This window comes from Suillus fuscotomentosus (assembly GCF_016647785.1).
Source record: "Suillus fuscotomentosus strain FC203 chromosome Unknown F5891scaffold_48, whole genome shotgun sequence".
NCBI classification, from domain to species: Eukaryota; Fungi; Basidiomycota; class Agaricomycetes; order Boletales; family Suillaceae; genus Suillus; species Suillus fuscotomentosus.
In genome coordinates this window covers 43,849-62,791 of record NW_024539560.1, presented here as the reverse complement: position 1 = coordinate 62,791, position 18,943 = coordinate 43,849, and the positions used below count along the sequence as shown (strand labels likewise).

At 49.3% G+C, this 18,943-nt stretch overlaps 9 protein-coding genes across 9 annotated transcripts; 5 read left to right on the top strand and 4 right to left on the bottom strand.

The window, feature by feature from the left end:
• Positions 1–59: 59 nt before the first annotated feature.
• On the bottom strand, positions 60–1,904 carry F5891DRAFT_1280163 (uncharacterized protein; the record flags this gene model as incomplete). The annotated part of the gene is made up of 5 exons (XM_041370396.1): positions 60–189; positions 241–984; positions 1,038–1,284; positions 1,332–1,747; positions 1,797–1,904. The coding sequence occupies 5 exons, from the start codon at positions 1,902–1,904 to the stop codon at positions 136–138; spliced, it is 1,569 nt and encodes a 522-aa protein (XP_041222776.1). The 3' UTR covers positions 60–135.
• A 714-nt stretch (positions 1,905–2,618) lies between these two features.
• Positions 2,619–3,768, top strand: F5891DRAFT_539295 (CTR copper uptake transporter). Its single transcript, XM_041372172.1, has 4 exons — positions 2,619–2,865; positions 2,923–3,055; positions 3,105–3,272; positions 3,329–3,768. The coding sequence occupies exons 1-4, from the start codon at positions 2,718–2,720 to the stop codon at positions 3,423–3,425; spliced, it is 546 nt and encodes a 181-aa protein (XP_041222775.1). The 5' UTR covers positions 2,619–2,717; the 3' UTR covers positions 3,426–3,768.
• Positions 3,769–3,976: 208 nt separating this feature from the next.
• F5891DRAFT_1129976 (iron reductase) lies at positions 3,977–5,964 on the top strand (the record flags this gene model as incomplete). The annotated part of the gene is made up of 10 exons (XM_041364469.1): positions 3,977–4,017; positions 4,072–4,222; positions 4,256–4,367; positions 4,427–4,514; positions 4,563–4,868; positions 4,916–5,084; positions 5,139–5,213; positions 5,382–5,604; positions 5,660–5,842; positions 5,906–5,964. 10 exons carry the CDS (start codon positions 3,977–3,979, stop codon positions 5,962–5,964), a joined length of 1,407 nt encoding a protein of 468 aa, XP_041222774.1.
• Positions 5,965–7,451: 1,487 nt separating this feature from the next.
• On the top strand, positions 7,452–11,002 carry F5891DRAFT_539281 (CHAT domain-containing protein). Its single transcript, XM_041372171.1, has 3 exons — positions 7,452–7,754; positions 7,802–7,899; positions 7,955–11,002. Exons 1-3 carry the CDS (start codon positions 7,676–7,678, stop codon positions 10,916–10,918), a joined length of 3,141 nt encoding a protein of 1,046 aa, XP_041222773.1. The 5' UTR covers positions 7,452–7,675; the 3' UTR covers positions 10,919–11,002.
• A 268-nt stretch (positions 11,003–11,270) lies between these two features.
• On the top strand, positions 11,271–11,640 carry F5891DRAFT_539261 (uncharacterized protein). Its single transcript, XM_041372170.1, has one exon. It carries the CDS (start codon positions 11,332–11,334, stop codon positions 11,569–11,571), a length of 240 nt encoding a protein of 79 aa, XP_041222772.1. The 5' UTR covers positions 11,271–11,331; the 3' UTR covers positions 11,572–11,640.
• Positions 11,641–12,063: 423 nt separating this feature from the next.
• F5891DRAFT_1049613 (uncharacterized protein) lies at positions 12,064–12,559 on the bottom strand (the record flags this gene model as incomplete). The annotated part of the gene is made up of 2 exons (XM_041362422.1): positions 12,514–12,559; positions 12,064–12,462 (listed from the first exon to the last, which is right to left on the bottom strand). Exon 2 carries the CDS (start codon positions 12,437–12,439, stop codon positions 12,065–12,067), a length of 375 nt encoding a protein of 124 aa, XP_041222771.1. The 5' UTR covers positions 12,440–12,462; positions 12,514–12,559.
• Positions 12,560–12,726: 167 nt separating this feature from the next.
• On the bottom strand, positions 12,727–13,102 carry F5891DRAFT_1049612 (uncharacterized protein). The gene is made up of 2 exons (XM_041362421.1): positions 13,031–13,102; positions 12,727–12,980 (listed from the first exon to the last, which is right to left on the bottom strand). Exons 1-2 carry the CDS (start codon positions 13,037–13,039, stop codon positions 12,747–12,749), a joined length of 243 nt encoding a protein of 80 aa, XP_041222770.1. The 5' UTR covers positions 13,040–13,102; the 3' UTR covers positions 12,727–12,746.
• Positions 13,103–13,276: 174 nt separating this feature from the next.
• On the bottom strand, positions 13,277–14,171 carry F5891DRAFT_539252 (uncharacterized protein). The gene is made up of 4 exons (XM_041372169.1): positions 13,996–14,171; positions 13,817–13,920; positions 13,592–13,673; positions 13,277–13,539 (listed from the first exon to the last, which is right to left on the bottom strand). Exons 1-4 carry the CDS (start codon positions 14,094–14,096, stop codon positions 13,467–13,469), a joined length of 360 nt encoding a protein of 119 aa, XP_041222769.1. The 5' UTR covers positions 14,097–14,171; the 3' UTR covers positions 13,277–13,466.
• A 1,189-nt stretch (positions 14,172–15,360) lies between these two features.
• F5891DRAFT_539208 (CHAT domain-containing protein) lies at positions 15,361–18,938 on the top strand. The gene is made up of 3 exons (XM_041372168.1): positions 15,361–15,587; positions 15,635–15,732; positions 15,788–18,938. Exons 1-3 carry the CDS (start codon positions 15,509–15,511, stop codon positions 18,743–18,745), a joined length of 3,135 nt encoding a protein of 1,044 aa, XP_041222768.1. The 5' UTR covers positions 15,361–15,508; the 3' UTR covers positions 18,746–18,938.
• The last annotated feature ends 5 nt before the right edge of the window (positions 18,939–18,943 follow it).

The window sequence follows — 18,943 nt, the reverse complement described above, 5'->3', positions numbered from 1 at the left end:
TATGAGGACCAGGATGATGAGATAATGTTGATGCGATAGCAACACGATGCGCATCTCACAGAGTCCATTGAGTATGAACCAATCAGATATATTAAAATGCTGAAGTATCTTGAACAGTTTCGGTGTAGTAAATGATTACTCGAAATCAAGCATTTCGATGCTCTGTGAAACATTATGCATACTGCTTCCCTGCGTTTGAATAAGTGCCATGTCCACAATCAGTATCCGATGACGACTCACTTTGAGGGATAACAACGTTATCCTGTTTGCTTCCACGGTCATATCATTCGCAAGGAACTTTTCCTGAGAAATCGTCTCGATATATGGGAGACCAGGCCCTAGTGGATCCAAGAAAAGGGTCGAATTTGGTGATTCGCCTTCGACAAGTCGTTGATGCGATGTAGTGATGTTCCCAGCCTTGAAGTCCATCACCCTATGAGGGTTAAAGTCGCGGATGCGCAATGGTCGTGACTGTAGTACCCCATCGCGAGAGACAAGGTCGCCAATCAAATCCGCACTACGGAATCCGAAAATGCGGTGTGTGCAGGAGCTGTTGGCATTCTCGAAGAACCGGGTGTTCTTTGAGCCCCAGGCGGACCAAGGCAGACTAGGAGAATCCTGGCTTGCTTCTCCATAACGGCTGATGTAGGTAGATTCGAGCTCCAAAAGGGTGTTGCGCTCGATATAGAAGGTGAAATACGGAGATTTGGTGGTCGTAGGCGCCGACATACACATGTTGATAGCGATGAGTTGATTATGAGTGCTGGCGTGGAATGGAATAGGACTGAAGGTGATGTAGTGAAAGATGAAGGGGTCCCTCAATGCAGGGAAGGAGAATTTGCCAACGAGCCGGATGGCGTTGACCGAATCGATAGTCTCGAGGGAGAACAACATGAGTTCCGTCGCGCTGGCGACGAGGAATCTATCGTTCGTTAGAAAACTGAAATTCGTCGTTCCGCGATCCACGTCAAAGATTTGAAGGCACTGCAAGTCCAACTTGGTCGTAAGTTATAGCAAAACAGGAGACTTTGACCCACCTGAGAAGCTTCCTTGGACTTCCAGTTCCAAATTTGCAAAAAATCGATCAGCTCACCATCTGCTTTGTGAGCATATTTGCAGAACAAGCCATAATAGTCTCCGAAGATCATAGTTTGCGTGTAGGGGGAGTCAAAGAGTTGTGGATGGATTTGGTTGTCCAGTGCTTTCACGAGGGGGGATGCAGCATCAGGATGGGGTTTGTCCTCAGACAATGATCTGAAAGTGACGTCATATGCATGACTCTCTCTGTTGCCGTCAATATAACCCATCGTCATATGCAAGAAGATACTCACCCACGAGTTGTTCTGGAAAGGATAACCACAAGGTCCTGTGTGGGCGAAAAACTGTAACCCTCGAATGCTGTGCTGTCAATTTTGCAAATGCGTTGTCGCAAGTCGATGGTGTGGGTGTCGCCATCTGACAGTGAGGGCTGGACGAACTTGAGTTGTTGGAGAGATTTCGCTGGGATTCCAAGAATGCCACACGACCAACGGTAGTTGTCGGGAGAGTAAGACATCGTAGTGGAATTTCTTTGAGAGTATTCGGCTCTCTGCCACGCAGTTTCGCTTTTTTGAAGCAATTGGCGACGTGTTGCAATGGCGAAGTCGCAGCCAGGCAACGAGGGTGGAATTGCATTGAAGTATCGAACATCGATCAAGTATTGAAGCTCCGAGGAAGAGTCAATGAGTTGTCGAAGATCACTGCATATCTGGGGATTCTGCATTAGTAGCGATTTGGGCATTTTGAAAGAGACGTACTTTGCGTGCTCGGACTAGATCGTATACGTCTAGGTGACCAAGAATGTGCAACAGTAATTCGGCAGGGAAATCCATAAATGTGATGGTGATGTTGTGGACTTGGTTCATTGTTGACTTGGGAGGTGAGATTTATCGATAAAGACTTGTTTCAAGAGTGTGCAATGAAGATTTCGAGTGAGCAGTAATAACCAGCTTGCCATGTTTCGTTTTATACGATGTTGATGCCAATATAATTGCGGATGTGCGGAACGGAGGTCTCGGAGCATCTAGAGCCCCTGTGGCGTTAGGGTTCTATTCCAATTATATCCAAATAGCGCAACCCAAACATTCCCACGATGCGCCAAAATGCCTCACTCTTTCAATTCCCACCAGTTTTGCATCTCCTTCGACTTCTTGCAGCTCGAAGCTCTGCTAAATTCGCGCAGAGTGTTACAGGTCCTCAACTGCGCACAAGACATACGACTTACTTGGGAGCAAATGGACCATCGTGATAAAGTTGCACTTCTGTCGACCTGCCCAACAACACAACTGCGACCTTTGCGACACCTCTTGCACATCAAGTCAACTCGAAACCGTGCACTCGACATCCATACATTGCATATTGACAAGCATTGTACACTGAAACGGAACAGAAGCCAGATCACGGTGTGCCTCAGGATTGTCACGACGTAGATCAATATGAGCGAAAGTGTAGTTCGTCCAATTTGTCTACGTCTTGACATCCTGTTTTTTCCACCCTATTGCGACAATCTGGCCAATGATTTCATCCTCGAGCTCTATCTACCGCCTACTGGCAGTTCAGGAAGAATCAACTCTACCCCTCGGCCGTCATTCCGCTAGGGGAAGGTAGTTCCCACGGATAATCAAGTTGGCTGTCGGAACACCTTCTTGGCTTACTGCGCACACCTGCGAACGCCTAAGATGAGCTGGCAATTATTGGCGCTCTATCTCTCCTGTTTGAGTCAAATCTGTCTCGCAGACAATGGCATGGTCATGTCCATGGATGATGGCATGACTCTTGCCGTAGGGAACATGCTCTCGTATCTGCACTTTGCGCCAGGAGACACTCGTAGGTTATATCTTCTCAACTACATAAAATGAGCTCTTCTAACAGGCCTGTATACAGTTTGGTTCCTTGGCTGGGTTCCTGAGAGCTCGGGAACCATGGTTGGCACATGTATCGTACTGTTTATGTTGGCGGTGATCGAGCGCTGGATAGCAGCTTGCCGAGGAGTAATGGAATTCCACTGGAGCCAACAGTACGTCCTTTGCCTTCTTTCACATATTATAGTTCTTACGCATGATCAGGGCGATTATCATTGCGTCGGACAAACTCAATACTCTACCAACTCGGTCATATCCCATTGGATTCATAAAGCGCTTCACTCCACCCTTTATCCCCGCGCATGATATCTCACGTGGGGTCATGTTTGCAGCGCAGACGCTGCTGAATTACTTCTTCATGTTGACGGTTATGTAAGTCGCATCGCTCTTTTTGTTCGTCGAGTTGTTGATGTGCTGGGCGTGAACAGGACGTTCCAACTAGGTTTCATATTCTCCCTTGTGGTGGGGCTCGGAGTGGGAGAAACGCTCTTTGGAAGGTTTGGCGGTGTCACGCATGTGCATTAAATCTATGCACGTTCCTTTTTGTAAGTATGGAATGACTACAAAGTATTGACCTCTTGGTTATCGTCAGGCATGCCAAGCTAGGATACAGTGTATGATGCGGATAACTTGGATATGCTTTCTAACAACACAAACATGACACTACTTACCATGAGTAGGCGTGAGGGCACGAGCAGGTGTACGATTGGTGGTAGAACACAGCATGAGAAATAGGAAAGTCAACGGTGCCAGGCAGGAGTTCCAGAGTCTTGTCAGCATCGACCCCCAGCGCCAAATCTCAAGCTAAGTTTGAAGTATTTTGTTTTTACATTTTGTGTAACATTCAAAGCACCTTATATTGGTATCCTCGATGTGAATATATATATGGACTTGCTGACATGACTGTGATCGTCAAACCACGCAGCCCGTAGTACGTGTTCATTATCTTGATGAGGAGTGAAAATGTTATCTTGACTTACCAATCAGTACCAGGCACTTCATCCTGGGTTGCTGCTGCGCACCCGGCACCGGAAAGTGATTATTGCTACCTCCTACTAGGCCTCAACTCGAACAACATGGCTGCTCCGGTCGTTCCAAGCAGCTTCCAAATTTACAAGTATATTCGAAAAATCTCATCCTGCATACTGAAAACGCATGCATGAATTGACAGCTCATACGTCGAAGATCCCCAATGGCAAATTAAATTCACCATAATCTGGTGCTCTGGCGTCACACTGGCTGTGGCCGTTTCTATTCCAAGTGTTGTTCTTGGTCTGAGACATGGGCGTCCCCTCAAGGGAATCACTGGAATCTCAGAGACCGTATGATATCAGTCTGCCCATTCCGATGATAAGGAGCCACCGCCTACTACTCATCGAAGAGGTCGCAGATTGGTTGGAGCTTGGAATGCTCTTATCTCACTGACATACTGGTCTCCTCCGAAGCTCGGGCTTAATGTTGGACAAAGTGCGCATCGAGGGTGTTTGCAACTGATAGGAAAAACTGACACTTTGTAACTTATTCAGTTATAGTTTTATTGGCGTACCTCACAGCTGTACTCGTCTGCATCATAAAGGATGCACCTCTTATGTCTAATCCGAACAGAGCTGGTGAGTCAGTCGATCCGTTGACGCACGAGAGGAACTTATTTGGGCCATTTAGGATTTCTCGCTCTCGCACAGTCTTTTTGTTCGCAACAAAAAACTCGATTCTATCCTTATTGTTAGGACCAGGGAATGGCCACGAGAAACTCAACTTTATGCATAGGATGGCGGGAAGAGCTATGTTTCTTGCCGCATGCATTCATGGGTTCCTGTGGATCCGCAACCGCCTACAGTATGGACTTGCAATTCTTGGCCCGCAGAAAGAGACTTTGGGAGTGGCTTCGCTGGCACTCCTCTGCATCATCGTCCTTACGTCTTTGAGGCCAGTCAGGAGACTGTTTTATGAGTGTTTCTTCATCATACAGTAAGTTTCGTTGCTTCGCATCGTACCACAGCTAATATTTCTTGCAGCATATTGATATACGTGGCATTCGTTGTCGCTATGTGCTACCATACGCCGTATGCATCACCGTGGATATTCCCTCCTCTTACATTTTGTGGTGTAGATATTTTATTGCGCCTATTTCGCTATCGAATCAAGGCCGCCACACTTACTGCACAGGGCACTCACATGACTATGGTACAACAAGTGTTTGAGCGTTATTCGATAAACTGTTGATTTCATCTTTGATAGATCCGCGTTCATAATTGCGACGATGGCTGGCTTGCTGGCCAGCATGTCAGACTGCGTGTTCTCTTCTCCAGCAGAGTTTTTGAATCACATCCCCTCACTATTCTCTCGGCACCCCCTTCCCATTCTTGCCTTTCCTCACCTGGATTCTTTCTCGCTGCACGAAATGATGGAGACTGGATGCGGGCAATGAATAGATATACTCGGAGGGAACAAGAACATTTATGAATCAATAACACGTTAGAGGGCGACTCGGGTGCTTTCGTTCAAGTCATACTGGATGGTCCTTATGGAGGGTCAAGCGTTGATCTGGGTCTGTACGAAAGCGCGTTTCTTATAGCCGGGGGGTCTGGTATTACATTCACTCTCGGTCTGCTGGACGACATCGTCGGCAGGTGTGTCAGACTAGGCCGCAGTCAGGGAGAACGAACGAGGAGAATTGAGTTCACTTGGTGCATCAGATCTTTTGGTATTTCATTTTTGACTACGGGTGTTACATCGTTCTGATCTATTTGCACAAATAGAATGGTTTGTACCGATACTGATAGATATTGCCACGGCAGCGTCGAATAGCACCGTAGATCTGCACACTTCTGTTTTCATAACGTGCTCTCAGGCTTGCGATCCAGAAGCGGTACTTCATATCCCCAACTCCATCGTCACACTTTCGCGTCCGGCTGTCCATAATCTTCTCAGGGACTTCATCAGTTTTCCGTCATCATGTGAAAAGGAAGATTCGATCGACATGCATGCAATGTGATGAAAGCCAGAAATTAATGGAGTCGCGGTCTGTGCTAGTGGCCCAGAGAGCTTGACGAGAGATGTGTAGAATGCAGTGGCGAGATTGGTTTTGACGTCTGACAATGGGTATGGATGTGGGCGGGATTGCTCTACATACAGAGCAGTTTACTTTGTGACCTGTCGAAATCCAGCTCAAACCCGCCAAGCACATTGGAAGTTCTAAAAGTCATTTTTGGTTCCTGACATGCCTGGGGACTGTAATGGTAGGGTACCCTTGTGATGCTATCAACAGAAACCGGGCGAAAGACCATATGTATTGGAAAGGGGCTAAGAAACACCGTGGGAACGGGATGCCGCATGTGGCACACCACCCAAGTTCGAATTCTGCACGTCTATCTATGCAGTCCGAATATAGATCATCATTCATCTCTTCGTACTTGGCCGCACCACCTCCCAATTATTCATATCATTACAGTCCACGTCCATCTCCCACGAGATACGCCTCATATCTGGTGATTCCCTCTTCACCCCGTTTCTTTCACCATTGACTCGACAGTCACTCTGCGCTTTGTGCAATCGACACCACCCTTGCCTCAAATACAACCCCTCCCTCTCGTCGAAGCTCCACATTCAGACGTTTACTGCAATGGTCCGCTTCTGTAACCTCTGCCATTTTGCAGCCTCAAGCCACACTACATGTCCTTGGCCAAAGTATGGTCCTGTCACCTTCAAGGCTTTCCTACACTATGGACCTACCAGCCTATCCATGCAGTAATGGATATTCCTTTTCCGCAGGGTTCAGTTTCTTATCTCTCGGCGGTGAGTGAATCCGGTAGCGGCCACAGCTTTCTCAATCGTTCGTCGATCATCAATCACCGGACGAGAATATAATTGGTTGCATTCTCGCCTTATTCTTTCTTATTCCTCGCGAGTCGCTTCCTTCCCCCATGGCACTGTCAGCTCAATTGGACCAGTCGTATGTACTTCTCTTTGCGCGCCGTTTTCAGCGATATAGACATTTTTTACCTTTGTCGTTACCTCACAAGATATACTCAATCCTACATTTTGCCTTTGCGTGCTAACTGAGTAGTATGATACAACTCCAGGAGCAGCAATCACTCTGAGACTCGCATGTTCCTTTCAATGTTGGCAGACCACTTTCGCCGCGAACTCTTCATGTCATTCTCTACTTTAGCACAGATTCTTCTGCTAGTCCTTGTCGGCGATCTCCATTCCCAGCGCTTGTGCAATCATATCAGCGTCTATTGTGCCGAACATCATGGAGATACACGTGCAGCGTGACCTGAACCCTAGGCCTCAATCTCCCACTCAGCCGAACTCTATCTGCAGTCCCCATATCATTACTCCCATCTTCCCTTCCCATTCATCCCGCCCACCACTCTACCCATCCTCGATCCTCATCATTTTGCTCCATCCAACATCATGCCTGGTGGCTCAGGAAGTCGATATATCAGACTTGAAGGCGAGTCTCTCCATATCATCTCTGTATCTGTTTCGTGATCTATCTACAGTCATCAGCGGAAAGAATCTTCGAATCCCCTCCTGGCGCATTCCCGCTGGCATTTACGTGTCCATCAATGTCAACTCGAGGAGACGCTGGAAATCGGCCATCAGTGTCTTATCATCTGATGAATCTGTAGCGTGGGGGGATACCGTAACCCTGTAAAGTCCATGGAAATCTTCTGACGTGATGCAAGAACTGATCATTGATTTATAGACCATCAAATACCTCGCCTGCATTGTCAATAGAGATCAGGGCATCCTATGAGTTTGGTCGAATGCTAGGCGGTGGAGAGGTCCTCGGAGAACTTGAAATGTCGTGGGATGAGCTACTCGATCATGGAGATCACCCATTTGGTGAGTGATTCGCTTTTCATTTATGCACATATGCTAACCTCTCGTAGATCTATCTTTCCCAGCCGTGCGCGGTGTCCAACCTTCCATCACACTGAAGGTTGCTGTTGTACATGCTTGGGACGATCAAAACGGCGCACTGTTTGATGTGAGCGACCCCATACTCTGTCCTGTTAGCTTTGCTGACGGAACGCCAACTGTAGTCCCTCGTGGACTGCGAGATTGCTCGAGATACAGATGCGGGCCACGCACGATTTGCTGCGTACGCGACGAGCAAGACAGTCTCTGACTTGAACGATGCTATGGATCATTTTCAGTTGGTCCTGAACCAGTGTCCGGTCGGCCATCCAGACCGCGCAATGGCTCTCACCAACCTCGCGTGGGTTCGCCTTGTGGGCTACATCCAAAATGATGTCGAAGACATTGATACTATCACTTCCCTCTTCCGCGACGCCCTTGCATTGCGTCCGCAGCACCATCCCGATCATCCCTTATCCCTATATAATCTCACCAAAGCGCTGACTTGGCGCCACTCCAGGAAAAGTACTGCTGCAGACATCTGCGAAGCTGCCCAACTCTATCATGAGCTACTGCCTCTCTGTCCAGAGGGCACGTACCTTCGCAGCATCGCGGCAGGAGGAAAAGATGTTGATTATGTGATCGGCGGATGCAACAATCTTCCAACAGACGCATCCGATGAAGGCATCCACCTTCAAAGAGTCGTCCTAGAGCTCTGTCCTCTGGGCCATCGACTTCGTCCCAGAACCCTCGATGAGCTTGCACGAGCAGTTAAAGCACGGTTTGATCAGCACGGCAGCATCGATGATCTTGACACGTGCATACAGCTTTGTCGTGAAGCCGTGTCTCTGTGTCCCGAGGGACATGCTGGCCGTGATACCTACCTGAACAACTTGGCCTTTTCACTCGTGTCCCGCTTTGAGCACCAAGGCAATCCTAGTGACCTCAATGAGGCCATCTTTATGTATGAAGAAGCGCTGCACCTGCGCCCTGTTGGGCATGAATCTCGTGATTTATTATTGGACAACCTAGGGGGCGCCCTCATCGCCCGTTTCAACGAATGCGGCGATATTGAAGACATGACCCGAGCTATCGGCCTCTATCGTGAGGCCCTGACGTTGCGCCCACCTGGACATTCATCTCGTGACACCACGCTTCACAACCTTGCCTTCGCCCTCGCGCTCAAAACCCGATATGGCAAATCGCAAGTCAGCAAGGATCTCAACGAGGCCATTGATTTGTATCGCGAGTCCCTTCGGTTAACGCGGCTTGACGATCCAGAGCGCCATATAAATCTTTTCAATTTGAGCTCGGTGCTCTGCTCTCGTTTCACGCAAGCTCAGAAGAATGAAGATGTTGAGGAGGCCATTGCTCTTTGCCAAGAATCATTGGCGGCTCTGTCTTCACTGCACCCGGACAGGTGCTTCAGTTACATGCGGCTGCAGGAGGCCTATTTGTCTCGTTACCGGATTCTACACGACCCTGCTGATTTGTCGCTTGCAGTGAAGAATTTCAGACTCGCATCAAGGCACCCTACTCAGGGCTTTCCGTACCGTATTATAACAGCCCGGGATTGGGTCGCCACTGCAGAGACACACAGTCATACATCTGCACTGGAGGCCTACAACACATGCTTCGACCTTCTTGATGGTCATGTGGCAACGCGATCATCAACAATTTCACGACGCGAAGCTGCTGCTGCCTTCAAGGGTGTCAGATCGCTGCCTGTAGATGCAGCATCGTGCGCTATCCGCAATGGCAATCTATGGCACGCAGTCGAACTTGCAGAGCAGGGTCGTGGCCAGCAATGGTCGCTGGCATCTCGACTCAGGACTCCAGTTGAAGACCTTGAGTCAGCAAATCCGAAACTGGCGCACAATTATTTGGAACTGAGCAAACTCGTTTCCAATGCAGCCCAGACTTCTGCAACCATCACTGACAGCGCTGCTGCTGATCGGGCAGCAGTGGGGTACAGGAGACTTACAAGGCAATGGGAAGCTGCGGTTGCTGAAATACGTGATCTTCCGGCGTTTTCGCGGTTCCTACTCCCACCTCTGTATACAGACCTGCAAGCGGCAGCGCGCCAGGGCCCGGTCATCATCCTCATTGCGAGTCAATACTCATGCAGCGCCATCATCGTCCCAACGTCAGGAGACCCCCATCATGTTTCCTTGCCATCTGTCACTCTCGCAGATCTGACCAATCTCAAGGACCGCGTCGCCAGGGCAATACGACAAGCATCTGCCCTGGGCCCAAAAGTGCCGCGAAACGATCTAATAGTCCTCTTGCGGACAGTTTGGGACGAGATCATGCTACCCATCGTCAACGTCCTCCAACATGATCTAAAACTAAAATACTGTCGAATCTGGCTATGTCCAACTGCAGCCTTCACATCTATTCCTCTCCACGCAGCTCATCCGTTTCGAACCAACCCAGATGGCTCTAGGGAGCAATGCCTGGAGGATCTCTACATCTGCTCTTACACCCCGACACTTTCGGCTCTAGTCAGATCTAGACAGACGATGAAGAAGCGTGTCACTCCATCCTTCGTGACAATCGGACAGGGTCAACCGGGTGCAGGGAAAGGCAAGGCGCTCTTGGCCGTCGACAGCGAGCTCGAGCTTGTCCATAAGCTCGTCCCTGCGACGGCTAAACACACTACTATTTCTGGGGACGCAGCCACACGAGCAGGTGCTCTCGAAGCTTTGCAAGAGAACACCTGGGTGCACCTAGCTTGTCATGGCAAGCAGGACCCAAAGCAGCCTTACAATTCCCATTTCGTCATGAGAGATGAAAATCTCACGCTGCTCGATATCATGGAGAGAGATATTCCGCACGCTGAGTTCGCGTTTCTATCGGCGTGTCATACCGCCGTGGGGGATGAGGAGACTCCCGACGAAGTGATACACCTCGCAGCTGGTCTCCAGTTTTCAGGGTTCAAGAGCGTCATTGGGACGCTGTGGCAGGTCGACGACTCTGTTGCCAAACACGTCGTCAAAGCCTTCTATGAGAACATGTTCCCAGATTTGAAGGATGGTGGTGTGATGGACTGTACGAAGGCGGCCTGGGCACTGAACCGTGCTACGCACGCCGTGAAGACGACAGTGCCGCTGGAGCAGAGGATGGTTTTTGTTCATATTGGTGTGTAGTTCTACGTCGTATTGCTGTCGTCTGGCACGTATTCACATGTTGTTGATTTGCGATCCTTTCATCCTGTTGTATAATTGATTAGGCCTGATATATTTTTTGCGTTCTAGCTACCTCATTTTCGTATGCTGTTGTATTTTTGTCGACTAGAGTGTTCATCAAAGTTACTATGTACTATTCGACTCGTTTTCAGACTTATCTTCTGCTTGAGTACACACGACCAACCACTGCCAAGTTAGAAGCAGGGCCCATCCAACTCAACATGTACACCCGTCGAAGTCAGTTCTCTTCAACCCGGATGGCTGCTTTGACTTATTGCCGTGCACTACTTACCACATCCGCTTTGACATTAGTGCCAAGTTGAATCTTCCAAGGCGTGCACTGAGTGTATAACGACATCCAAGAGTTATTTGCCATGGTCAGCACTCCTAATTTATTATTGGAGTTACTCATACTTGTTGAAGGGTTCGGAGATCCGCCAGTACCTCAGTACTTCGCCTCATGGACAAGCCTAACCTCTGTGTCCCATCAACGTTATAACGAAGTGGTGATGTTTCTCCGCGAGAAGGCATTCACTGATCGCCCGTTGCTGCTCTCGGGCCTTCTAGAACACCCTGTGGTTGGCGCGCGTGCAGGAATGGCTGTCCCAGATTGATAGATTCGAGACGGTGAGATTAGATTGAGAGCGAGGGTACGCATCCTGTCATTTATGTCTGCATTTCAAAACTAATGTGCAGAATCAGAACTGTAGACATACTTGTAAATTTGACAGGTGCTGGGATCCGGAACGGCTGGAGGAGCCATATTATTGGGGACGTAGCGACCAAGTCGAGACTCTACGGACTGGCACACTGCGCATTGAAGATGATTGGTAAGTCGAAATCACTTCATACCCGAGCACCTGCTCTATCGTCATTTGCAGATGAGTACATACCATTTCTTCAAATGATTGCATGCAATACACGGCCGAATTTGAGCCGGTTTTATGGACCCAGAGGGAACCTGTCTTAATGATTATGATATAACGCGACGTGCTACAGCAAAAATACACGAGGCGTCGCAAGCAGTCAAAGGTAAGAAAACGCTGACCGCAGTCCTAAATGTAAACTCTTGAAAAACGCCAGTATGAGATGACATCTACCTCAGCGTTACAAAGTAAACAGCTCTGTATGTAGAGCAATCCCGCCCACATCCATACCCACTGTCAAACCCAATCTCGCGACTGCATTCTGCGAGTCTCTCGTCAAGCTGTCTGGGCCGCTAGCGCAGACCGCGACTCCACCACCCGAGCCCATCAATGTCTGGCTTTCTTCACATTGGGTTTCGATCGAATCTTCCTTTTCAGACGATGGCGAAAGACTGATCAAGTCCTTGAGAAGATCCTGAACAGACGGACGCGAGAGTGTGACAATGAGATTAGGGATGTGAGGTACCGCTTCTGGATTGCAAAGGCACGTCACGAAAATAGAAATGTGTAAGTCGATCGTGCTATTAGACGCTGCTGTAGCAATATCTATCAGCATCGGAGCAAACGATTCTATCTGACCTGTGCAAATAGATTAGAATGATGTGATGCCTGTAGTCAAAAATGAAATACCGAATGATCCAATGCACCAGCTGAATTCGATTCGGCTCGTTCGTTCCCCCTGACTGCGGCCTAGTTTGAAACACCTGCCGACGATGTCGTCCAGCAGACCAAGAGTGAATGTCACCCCAGGCCTGCCGGCTACAAGAGACACGCTTTCGTACAGACCCAGATCGACGCTCGACGCTCTACAAGGACCATCCAGCATGACTTGAACGAAAGCACCCGAGTCGCACTCAGACTTCTCAATTGACTTGTGAAGGTTCTTGTTGCTGTCGGGTGTAGTCATCCAATGCCCGCGTCCAGTCTCCATCGTTTCGTGCAGCGAGAAGGAACCCAGGTGAGGAAATATAAGAATGGGACGGTGGTGCCGAGAGGATAATGAATGTATGGGACTCAAAAACTTTGTCGGAGAAGAAAACGCGCAATCTGACATGCTGGCCAGCCGGCCGGCTATCGTCGCAATTATGAACTCGTATCTGTGAAAGATGAGGTCAACAGTGCATCGAACAACGTTCGAATACTGTACCGAAGTCATGTGAGCGTCCTGCGCAGTGAGAGTGGCATCCTTGATTCGATAGTGGAATAGGCGCAATAAAACATCTGCACCATAAAATGTAAGGGGAGGGAATGTCAACGATGATGCATACAATGTATGGTAACATATGGTAACAAAGAATACAAAATGCTTCAGAGAAGATTAGCTGTGGTGCGACGCGAGGCAACAAAACTTACTGGACGACGAAGAAACACTTATAAAACAGTCTCCTGACTGGCCTCAAAGATGTGAGTACGATGATGTTGAGGATGGCACCCCCGAAGTCTCTTTCTGCGGATCAAGAATTGCAAGTCAATACTGCAGATGATTGTGAATCTACAGAGACCCATGGATGCATCCGGCGAGGAACATGGCTCTTCCTGCCATCCTATGCATGAAGTTGATTTTTCGTAGCCATTCCCTGGTCCTAACAATGAGGACATACTTGAGTTTTTTGTTGCGAACAAAAAGACGACCGGAAACTGCGATAGCGAGAACTCCTAAGTGACCCAAATAAGTTCCTCTCGTGCGTGAACGGATGGACCGACTCACCTGGTAGCTCTGTTCGGATTAGAAATAAGAGGTGCATCCTTTATGATGCAGAAGAGCACAGCTGCGAGGTACGCCAATAAAACTATAACTAAATATTACAACGTGTCAGTTTTTCCTGTCAGTAACAAAATTCTCGACACGCACTTCGTCCGACATTGAGCCCGAGTTTCAGAGGAGACAAATACGTCGGTCAGATAAGAGCATTCCAAGTTCCGAGCAACCTACGACGTCTTCGACGGGTAGGCGGTGGCTCCTTTCCATCGGAATGGGCGGACCGATATCCGTTGGTCTCCACCAAATCATGGTGAATTTGATTTGCCATTTGAGATCTTCGATGTATGTATATGAGCTGTAGCCATTCATGCATGCGTTTCAATGTGCAAGATTGAAATTGTCAGACGTACCTGTGAATCTGAAAGCTACCAGGAACAACGGGAGCAGCCAATGATTGTCGGGCTAGTTGGGAGGTAGCGACCCAGTTGAGACTCGATAACCATCCATCCATAGAATGACAACAGAAGCCGGGTCTGATTTTCTAAAAAAAGATCATATGCAAGCACCGTGAGAACGGGATGCCGGCACGTTGCAATTGGATGGACGACACTGCACGTCTATCTTACGGTTCTCACGTAGTGCACCGCGATTTACGCTTAGCTGTCCGCACCACCTCCCTGTTTCATATCATTACAGTCCACATCCATATCCTACGAGATACGCCTCTTCTTTCACCATTGACTCGACAGTCACTCTGCACTTTGTTCAATTGACACCACCCTTGCCTCAAATACAACCCCTTCCTCTCGTCGAAGCTCCACCAAAGTGTGGTCCCATCACCTTCAAGGCTTTCCTACACTATGGACCTACCAGCCTATCCATGCAGTAATGGATATTCCTTTTCCGCAGGGTTCAGTTTCTTATCTCTCGGCGGTGAGTGAATCCGGTAGCGGTCACAGCTTCCTCAATACTTCGTTCGTCAAGCATCAATCACCGAACGAGAATATAATTGGTTGCATTCTCGTCTTATTCTTTCTTATTCCTCCCGAGTCGCTTCCTTCCCCCATGGCACTGTCAGCTCAATTGGACCAGTCGTATGTACTTCTCTTTGCGCGCCGTTTTCAGCGATATAGACATTTTTTGCTTTGTCGTTACATCACAAAATATACTCAATTCTACATTTTGCCCTTGCGTGCTAACTGAGTAGTACGATGCAAGTACAGAAGCAGCAATCACTCCGAGACTCGCATGTCCCTTTCAACGTTGGCAGACCACTTTCGCCGCGAACTCTTCATGTCATTCTCTACTTTAGCACAGATTCTTCTGCTAGTCCTTGTCAGTGATCCCCATTCCCAGCGCTTGTGCAATCATATCAGCGTCTATTGTGCCGAACATCATGGAGATACACGTGCAGCGTGACCTGAACCCTAGGCCTCAATCTCCCACTCAGCCGAACTCTATCTGCAGTCCCCATATCATTACTCCCATCTTCCCTTCCCATTCATCCTTCCCACCACTCTACCCATCCTCGATCCTCATCATTTTGCTCCATCCAACATCATGCCTGGTAGCTCAGGAAGTCGATATATCAAACTTGAAGGCGAGTCTCCATATCATCTTCGTGTCTCTTTCGTAATCCTCACACTCTATCTACAGTCATCAGCGGAAAGAATCTTCGAGCCCCCTCCGGGCGCATTCCCGCTGGCATTTACATTTCCATCAATGTCGACTCGAGGAGATGCTGGAAATCGGCCATCAGTGTCTTATCATCTGATGAATCTGTAGCGTGGGGGGATACTGTAACTCTGTAACGTCCATGGAGATCTTCTGACGTGATGCGAGAACTGATCATTGGTTTATAGATCATCAAATGCCTCGTCTGCGTTGTCGATAGAGATCAAGGCTTCCTATGAGCTTGGTCGAATGCTAGGCGGTGGAGAGGTCCTCGGGGCACTTGAAATGTCGTGGGATGAGCTACTCGATCATGGAGATCAGCCATTTGGTGAGTCATTCCCTTCTCATTCATGCACATATGCTAACATCTCGTAGATTTGTCGTTCCGAGCCGTGCGCGGTGTCCAACCTTCCATCACACTGAAGGTTGCTGTCGTACATGCTTGGGACAATCAAAACGGCGGACTGTTTAATGTGAGCGACCCCAGACTCCGTCCTATTAGCTTTGCTGACGGAACGCCAACTGTAGTCCCTCGTGGACTGTGAAATTGCTCGAGACACAGATGCTGGCCACGTACGACTTGCCGGATACGTGAGATGCGAGAAGGCCTTTTTCTTGGACGATGCTGTAGAGCATTTTCAGTTGGTCCTGAACCACTGTCCGGTCGGCCATCCAGACCGCGCAACGGCTCTCACCAATCTCGCGTGGGCCCGCCTTAAAGGCTACATCCGAAATGATGTTCAAGACATTGATACTACCACTTCCCTCTTCCTCGACGCCCTTGCATTGCGTCCGCAGCACCATCCCGATCATCCCTTATCCCTATATAATCTCACCAAAGCGCTGACTTGGCGCCACTCCAGGAAAAGTACTGCTGCAGACATCTGCGAAGCCGCCCAACTCTATCATGAGCTACTGCCACTCTGTCCAGAGGGCACATACCTTCGTAGCATCGCGGCAGGGAAAAATGGTGTTGATTATGTGATTGATGAATGCAACGGTCTTCCAACAGACGCGTCCGATGAAGGCATCCACCTCCGAAGAGTCGTCCTCGAGCTCTGTCCTTTGGGCCATCGACTTCGTCCCAGAACCCTCCACAAGCTTGCACAAGCAGTTGAAGCACGGTTTTATCAGTACGGCAACATCGATGATCTTGACACGTGCATACAGCTTCGTCGTGAAGCCGTGTCTCTGTGTCCCGAGGGACATGCTGACCGTGGTACCTGCCTGAACAACCTGGCCCTTTCACTCATGTCCCGCTTTAAACACCAAGGCAATCCTAATGACCTCGATGAGGCCATCTTTATGTATGAAGAAGCGCTGCGCCTGCGCCCTGTTGGGCACAAATTTCGTGCTTACTCATTGGGCAACCTAGGGGGCGCCCTCATCGACCGTTTCAACAAACGCGGCAATATTGAAGACATGACCCGAGCCATCAGCCTCTATCGCGAGGCCCTGACGTTGCGCCCACCTGGACATTCATCTCGTGACACCACGCTTCACAACCTTGCCATCGCGCTGCAAACCCGATATGACAAATCGCAAGTCAGCAAGGATCTCAACGAGGCCATTGATTTGTATCGAGAATCCCTTCGGTTAAAGCGGCTTGACCATCCAGGGCGCCACAGAAATCTTTACAATTTGAGCTCGGCGCTCTGCTCTCGTTTCACGCAAGCTCAGAAGAATGAAGATGTTGAGGAGGCCATTGCTCTTTGCCAAGAATCATTGGCGGCTCTGTCTTCACTGCACCCGGACAGGTACTTCAGCTACATGTGGCTGCAGGAGGCCTATTTGTCTCGTTACCGGATTCTACACGACCCTGCTGATTTGTCACTTGCAGTGAAGAATTTCAGACTGGCGTCAAGGCACCCTACTCAAGGATTTCCGCGACGCATCAAGGAAGCTATTGACTGGGCTCGCCAAGCAGAAGTCCATCAACATGAATCTGCCCTAGAAGCATACCAAGTGTGCTTTGAGCTTTTCGACAGCCATGTGATGACACGATCGTCGATCATCTCACGGCGTGAAGCTGCAACCGCTGTCGGTGGTGCACAATCACTTCCTGTAGATGCAGCCTCGTGCGCCATACGTCGTGACAATATGCGACACGCAGTTGAACTCGCAGAGCAAGGTCGCGGCCAGCAGTGGTCGCTGGCATCTCGACTCAGGAATCCAGTCGAAGATATCGAGTCAGCAAATCCGACGCTGGCACACAATTATTTGGAGCTGAGCAAGCGCGTTTCCGATGCCGCACAGAGTTCTGCAACCATCACCGACAGAGCTGCCACCGATCGGGCAGCAACAGAGTATAGGAAACTTACAAGGCAATGGGAAGCTGCTGTAGCTCAGATACGCGATGTTCCGGCGTTCTCGCGGTTCCTACTCCCACCTTCATACTCAGACCTGCAAGCGGCAGCGCGCCAGGGTCCAGTCATAATCCTCATTGCAAGTCAATACTCATGTAGCGCCATCATCGTCCCGACATCAGGAGGCCCCCATCATGTTCCCTTACCATCTGTCACTCTCGCAGATCTGACCAATCTCAAGGATCGCTTCGCCAGGGCAATACGAGAAGCATCTCAGATGACCCCAAAGCAGTCGAGGACGGATCTCATAGTACTCTCGCGGATACTATGGAACGAGATCATGCTACCTATTATCAACGTCCTCCGGCATGATCTGAAACTAAAATACTGTCGAATCTGGCTGTGTCCAACTGCAGCCTTCACATCTATTCCTCTCCATGCAGCTCACCCGTTTCGAACCAACCCAGATGGCTCTAGGGAGCAATGCCTGGAGGATCTCTACATCTGTTCTTATACGCCCACGCTTTCGGCTCTGGTCAGATCCAGACAGATGATGAAGAAGCGTGTCACTCCATCCTTCGCGACAATCGGACAGGGTCAACCGGGCGAAGGGAAAGGCAAGGCGCTCTTGGCCGTCGACAGCGAGCTCGAGCTTGTCCATAAGCTCGTCCCTGCGACGGCCAAACGCACTACTATTTCTGGCGACGCAGCCACCCGAGCAGGTGCGCTCGAAGCTTTGCAAGAGAACACATGGGTGCACCTAGCTTGTCATGGCAAGCAGGACCCAAAGCAGCCTTACAATTCCCATTTCGTCATGAGAGATGAACATCTCACGCTGCTCGATATCATGGAGAGAGATATTCCGCACGCCGAGTTCGCGTTTCTATCGGCGTGTCATACCGCCGTGGGGGATGAGGAGACACCCGACGAAGTGATACACCTCGCAGCTGGTCTCCAGTTTTCAGGGTTCAAGAGCGTCATTGGCACGCTGTGGCAGGTCGACGACTCTGTCGCACAACACGTCGTCAAAGCCTTCTATGAGAACATGTTCCCAGATTTGAGTGATGGAGGTGTGATGGACTGTACGAAGGCGGCTTGGGCACTGAACCGTGCTACGCACGCCGTGAAGACGACAGTGCCGCTGGAGCAGAGGATGGTTTTCGTTCATATTGGTGTGTAGTTCTACTGCGTCGTATTCCTGTCGTGTGGTATGTTGTTGATCTGTGATCCTCTTTCTTACTGTTGTAAAACATGAGCCCGATATATTCTTGCACTCTAGCTATACCCTATCTCGTTTTCGTATACCATGTTATGTTATTTTCGACTAGAATGTTCATCCGAAGTCCTTTGTACTCGACTCACTTGCAGCCTTGTCTTC

Bases quoted from the DNA above. Each gene is read 5' to 3' on its own strand.
- F5891DRAFT_539295 (XM_041372172.1), top strand. From the start codon at position 2,718: ATGAGCTGGCAATTATTGGCGCTCTATCTCTCCTGTTTGAGTCAAATC. The intron at 2,866-2,922 runs GTAGGTTATATC...GCCTGTATACAG, and splicing joins CTTTGCGCCAGGAGACACTC to TTTGGTTCCTTGGCTGGGTT. The intron at 3,273-3,328 runs GTAAGTCGCATC...GGGCGTGAACAG, and splicing joins TTCTTCATGTTGACGGTTAT to GACGTTCCAACTAGGTTTCA.
- F5891DRAFT_539281 (XM_041372171.1), top strand. From the start codon at position 7,676: ATGCTAGGCGGTGGAGAGGTCCTCGGAGAACTTGAAATGTCGTGGGAT. The intron at 7,755-7,801 runs GTGAGTGATTCG...AACCTCTCGTAG, and splicing joins TCATGGAGATCACCCATTTG to ATCTATCTTTCCCAGCCGTG. The intron at 7,900-7,954 runs GTGAGCGACCCC...CGCCAACTGTAG, and splicing joins AAAACGGCGCACTGTTTGAT to TCCCTCGTGGACTGCGAGAT.
- F5891DRAFT_539261 (XM_041372170.1), top strand. From the start codon at position 11,332: ATGGTCAGCACTCCTAATTTATTATTGGAGTTACTCATACTTGTTGAA.
- F5891DRAFT_539208 (XM_041372168.1), top strand. From the start codon at position 15,509: ATGCTAGGCGGTGGAGAGGTCCTCGGGGCACTTGAAATGTCGTGGGAT. The intron at 15,588-15,634 runs GTGAGTCATTCC...AACATCTCGTAG, and splicing joins TCATGGAGATCAGCCATTTG to ATTTGTCGTTCCGAGCCGTG. The intron at 15,733-15,787 runs GTGAGCGACCCC...CGCCAACTGTAG, and splicing joins AAAACGGCGGACTGTTTAAT to TCCCTCGTGGACTGTGAAAT.
- F5891DRAFT_539252 (XM_041372169.1), bottom strand. From the start codon at position 14,096: ATGGATGGATGGTTATCGAGTCTCAACTGGGTCGCTACCTCCCAACTA. The intron at 13,674-13,816 runs GTAGGTTGCTCG...ATTTAGTTATAG, and splicing joins GCCTACCCGTCGAAGACGTC to TTTTATTGGCGTACCTCGCA. The intron at 13,540-13,591 runs GTGAGTCGGTCC...TGGGTCACTTAG, and splicing joins AATCCGAACAGAGCTACCAG to GAGTTCTCGCTATCGCAGTT.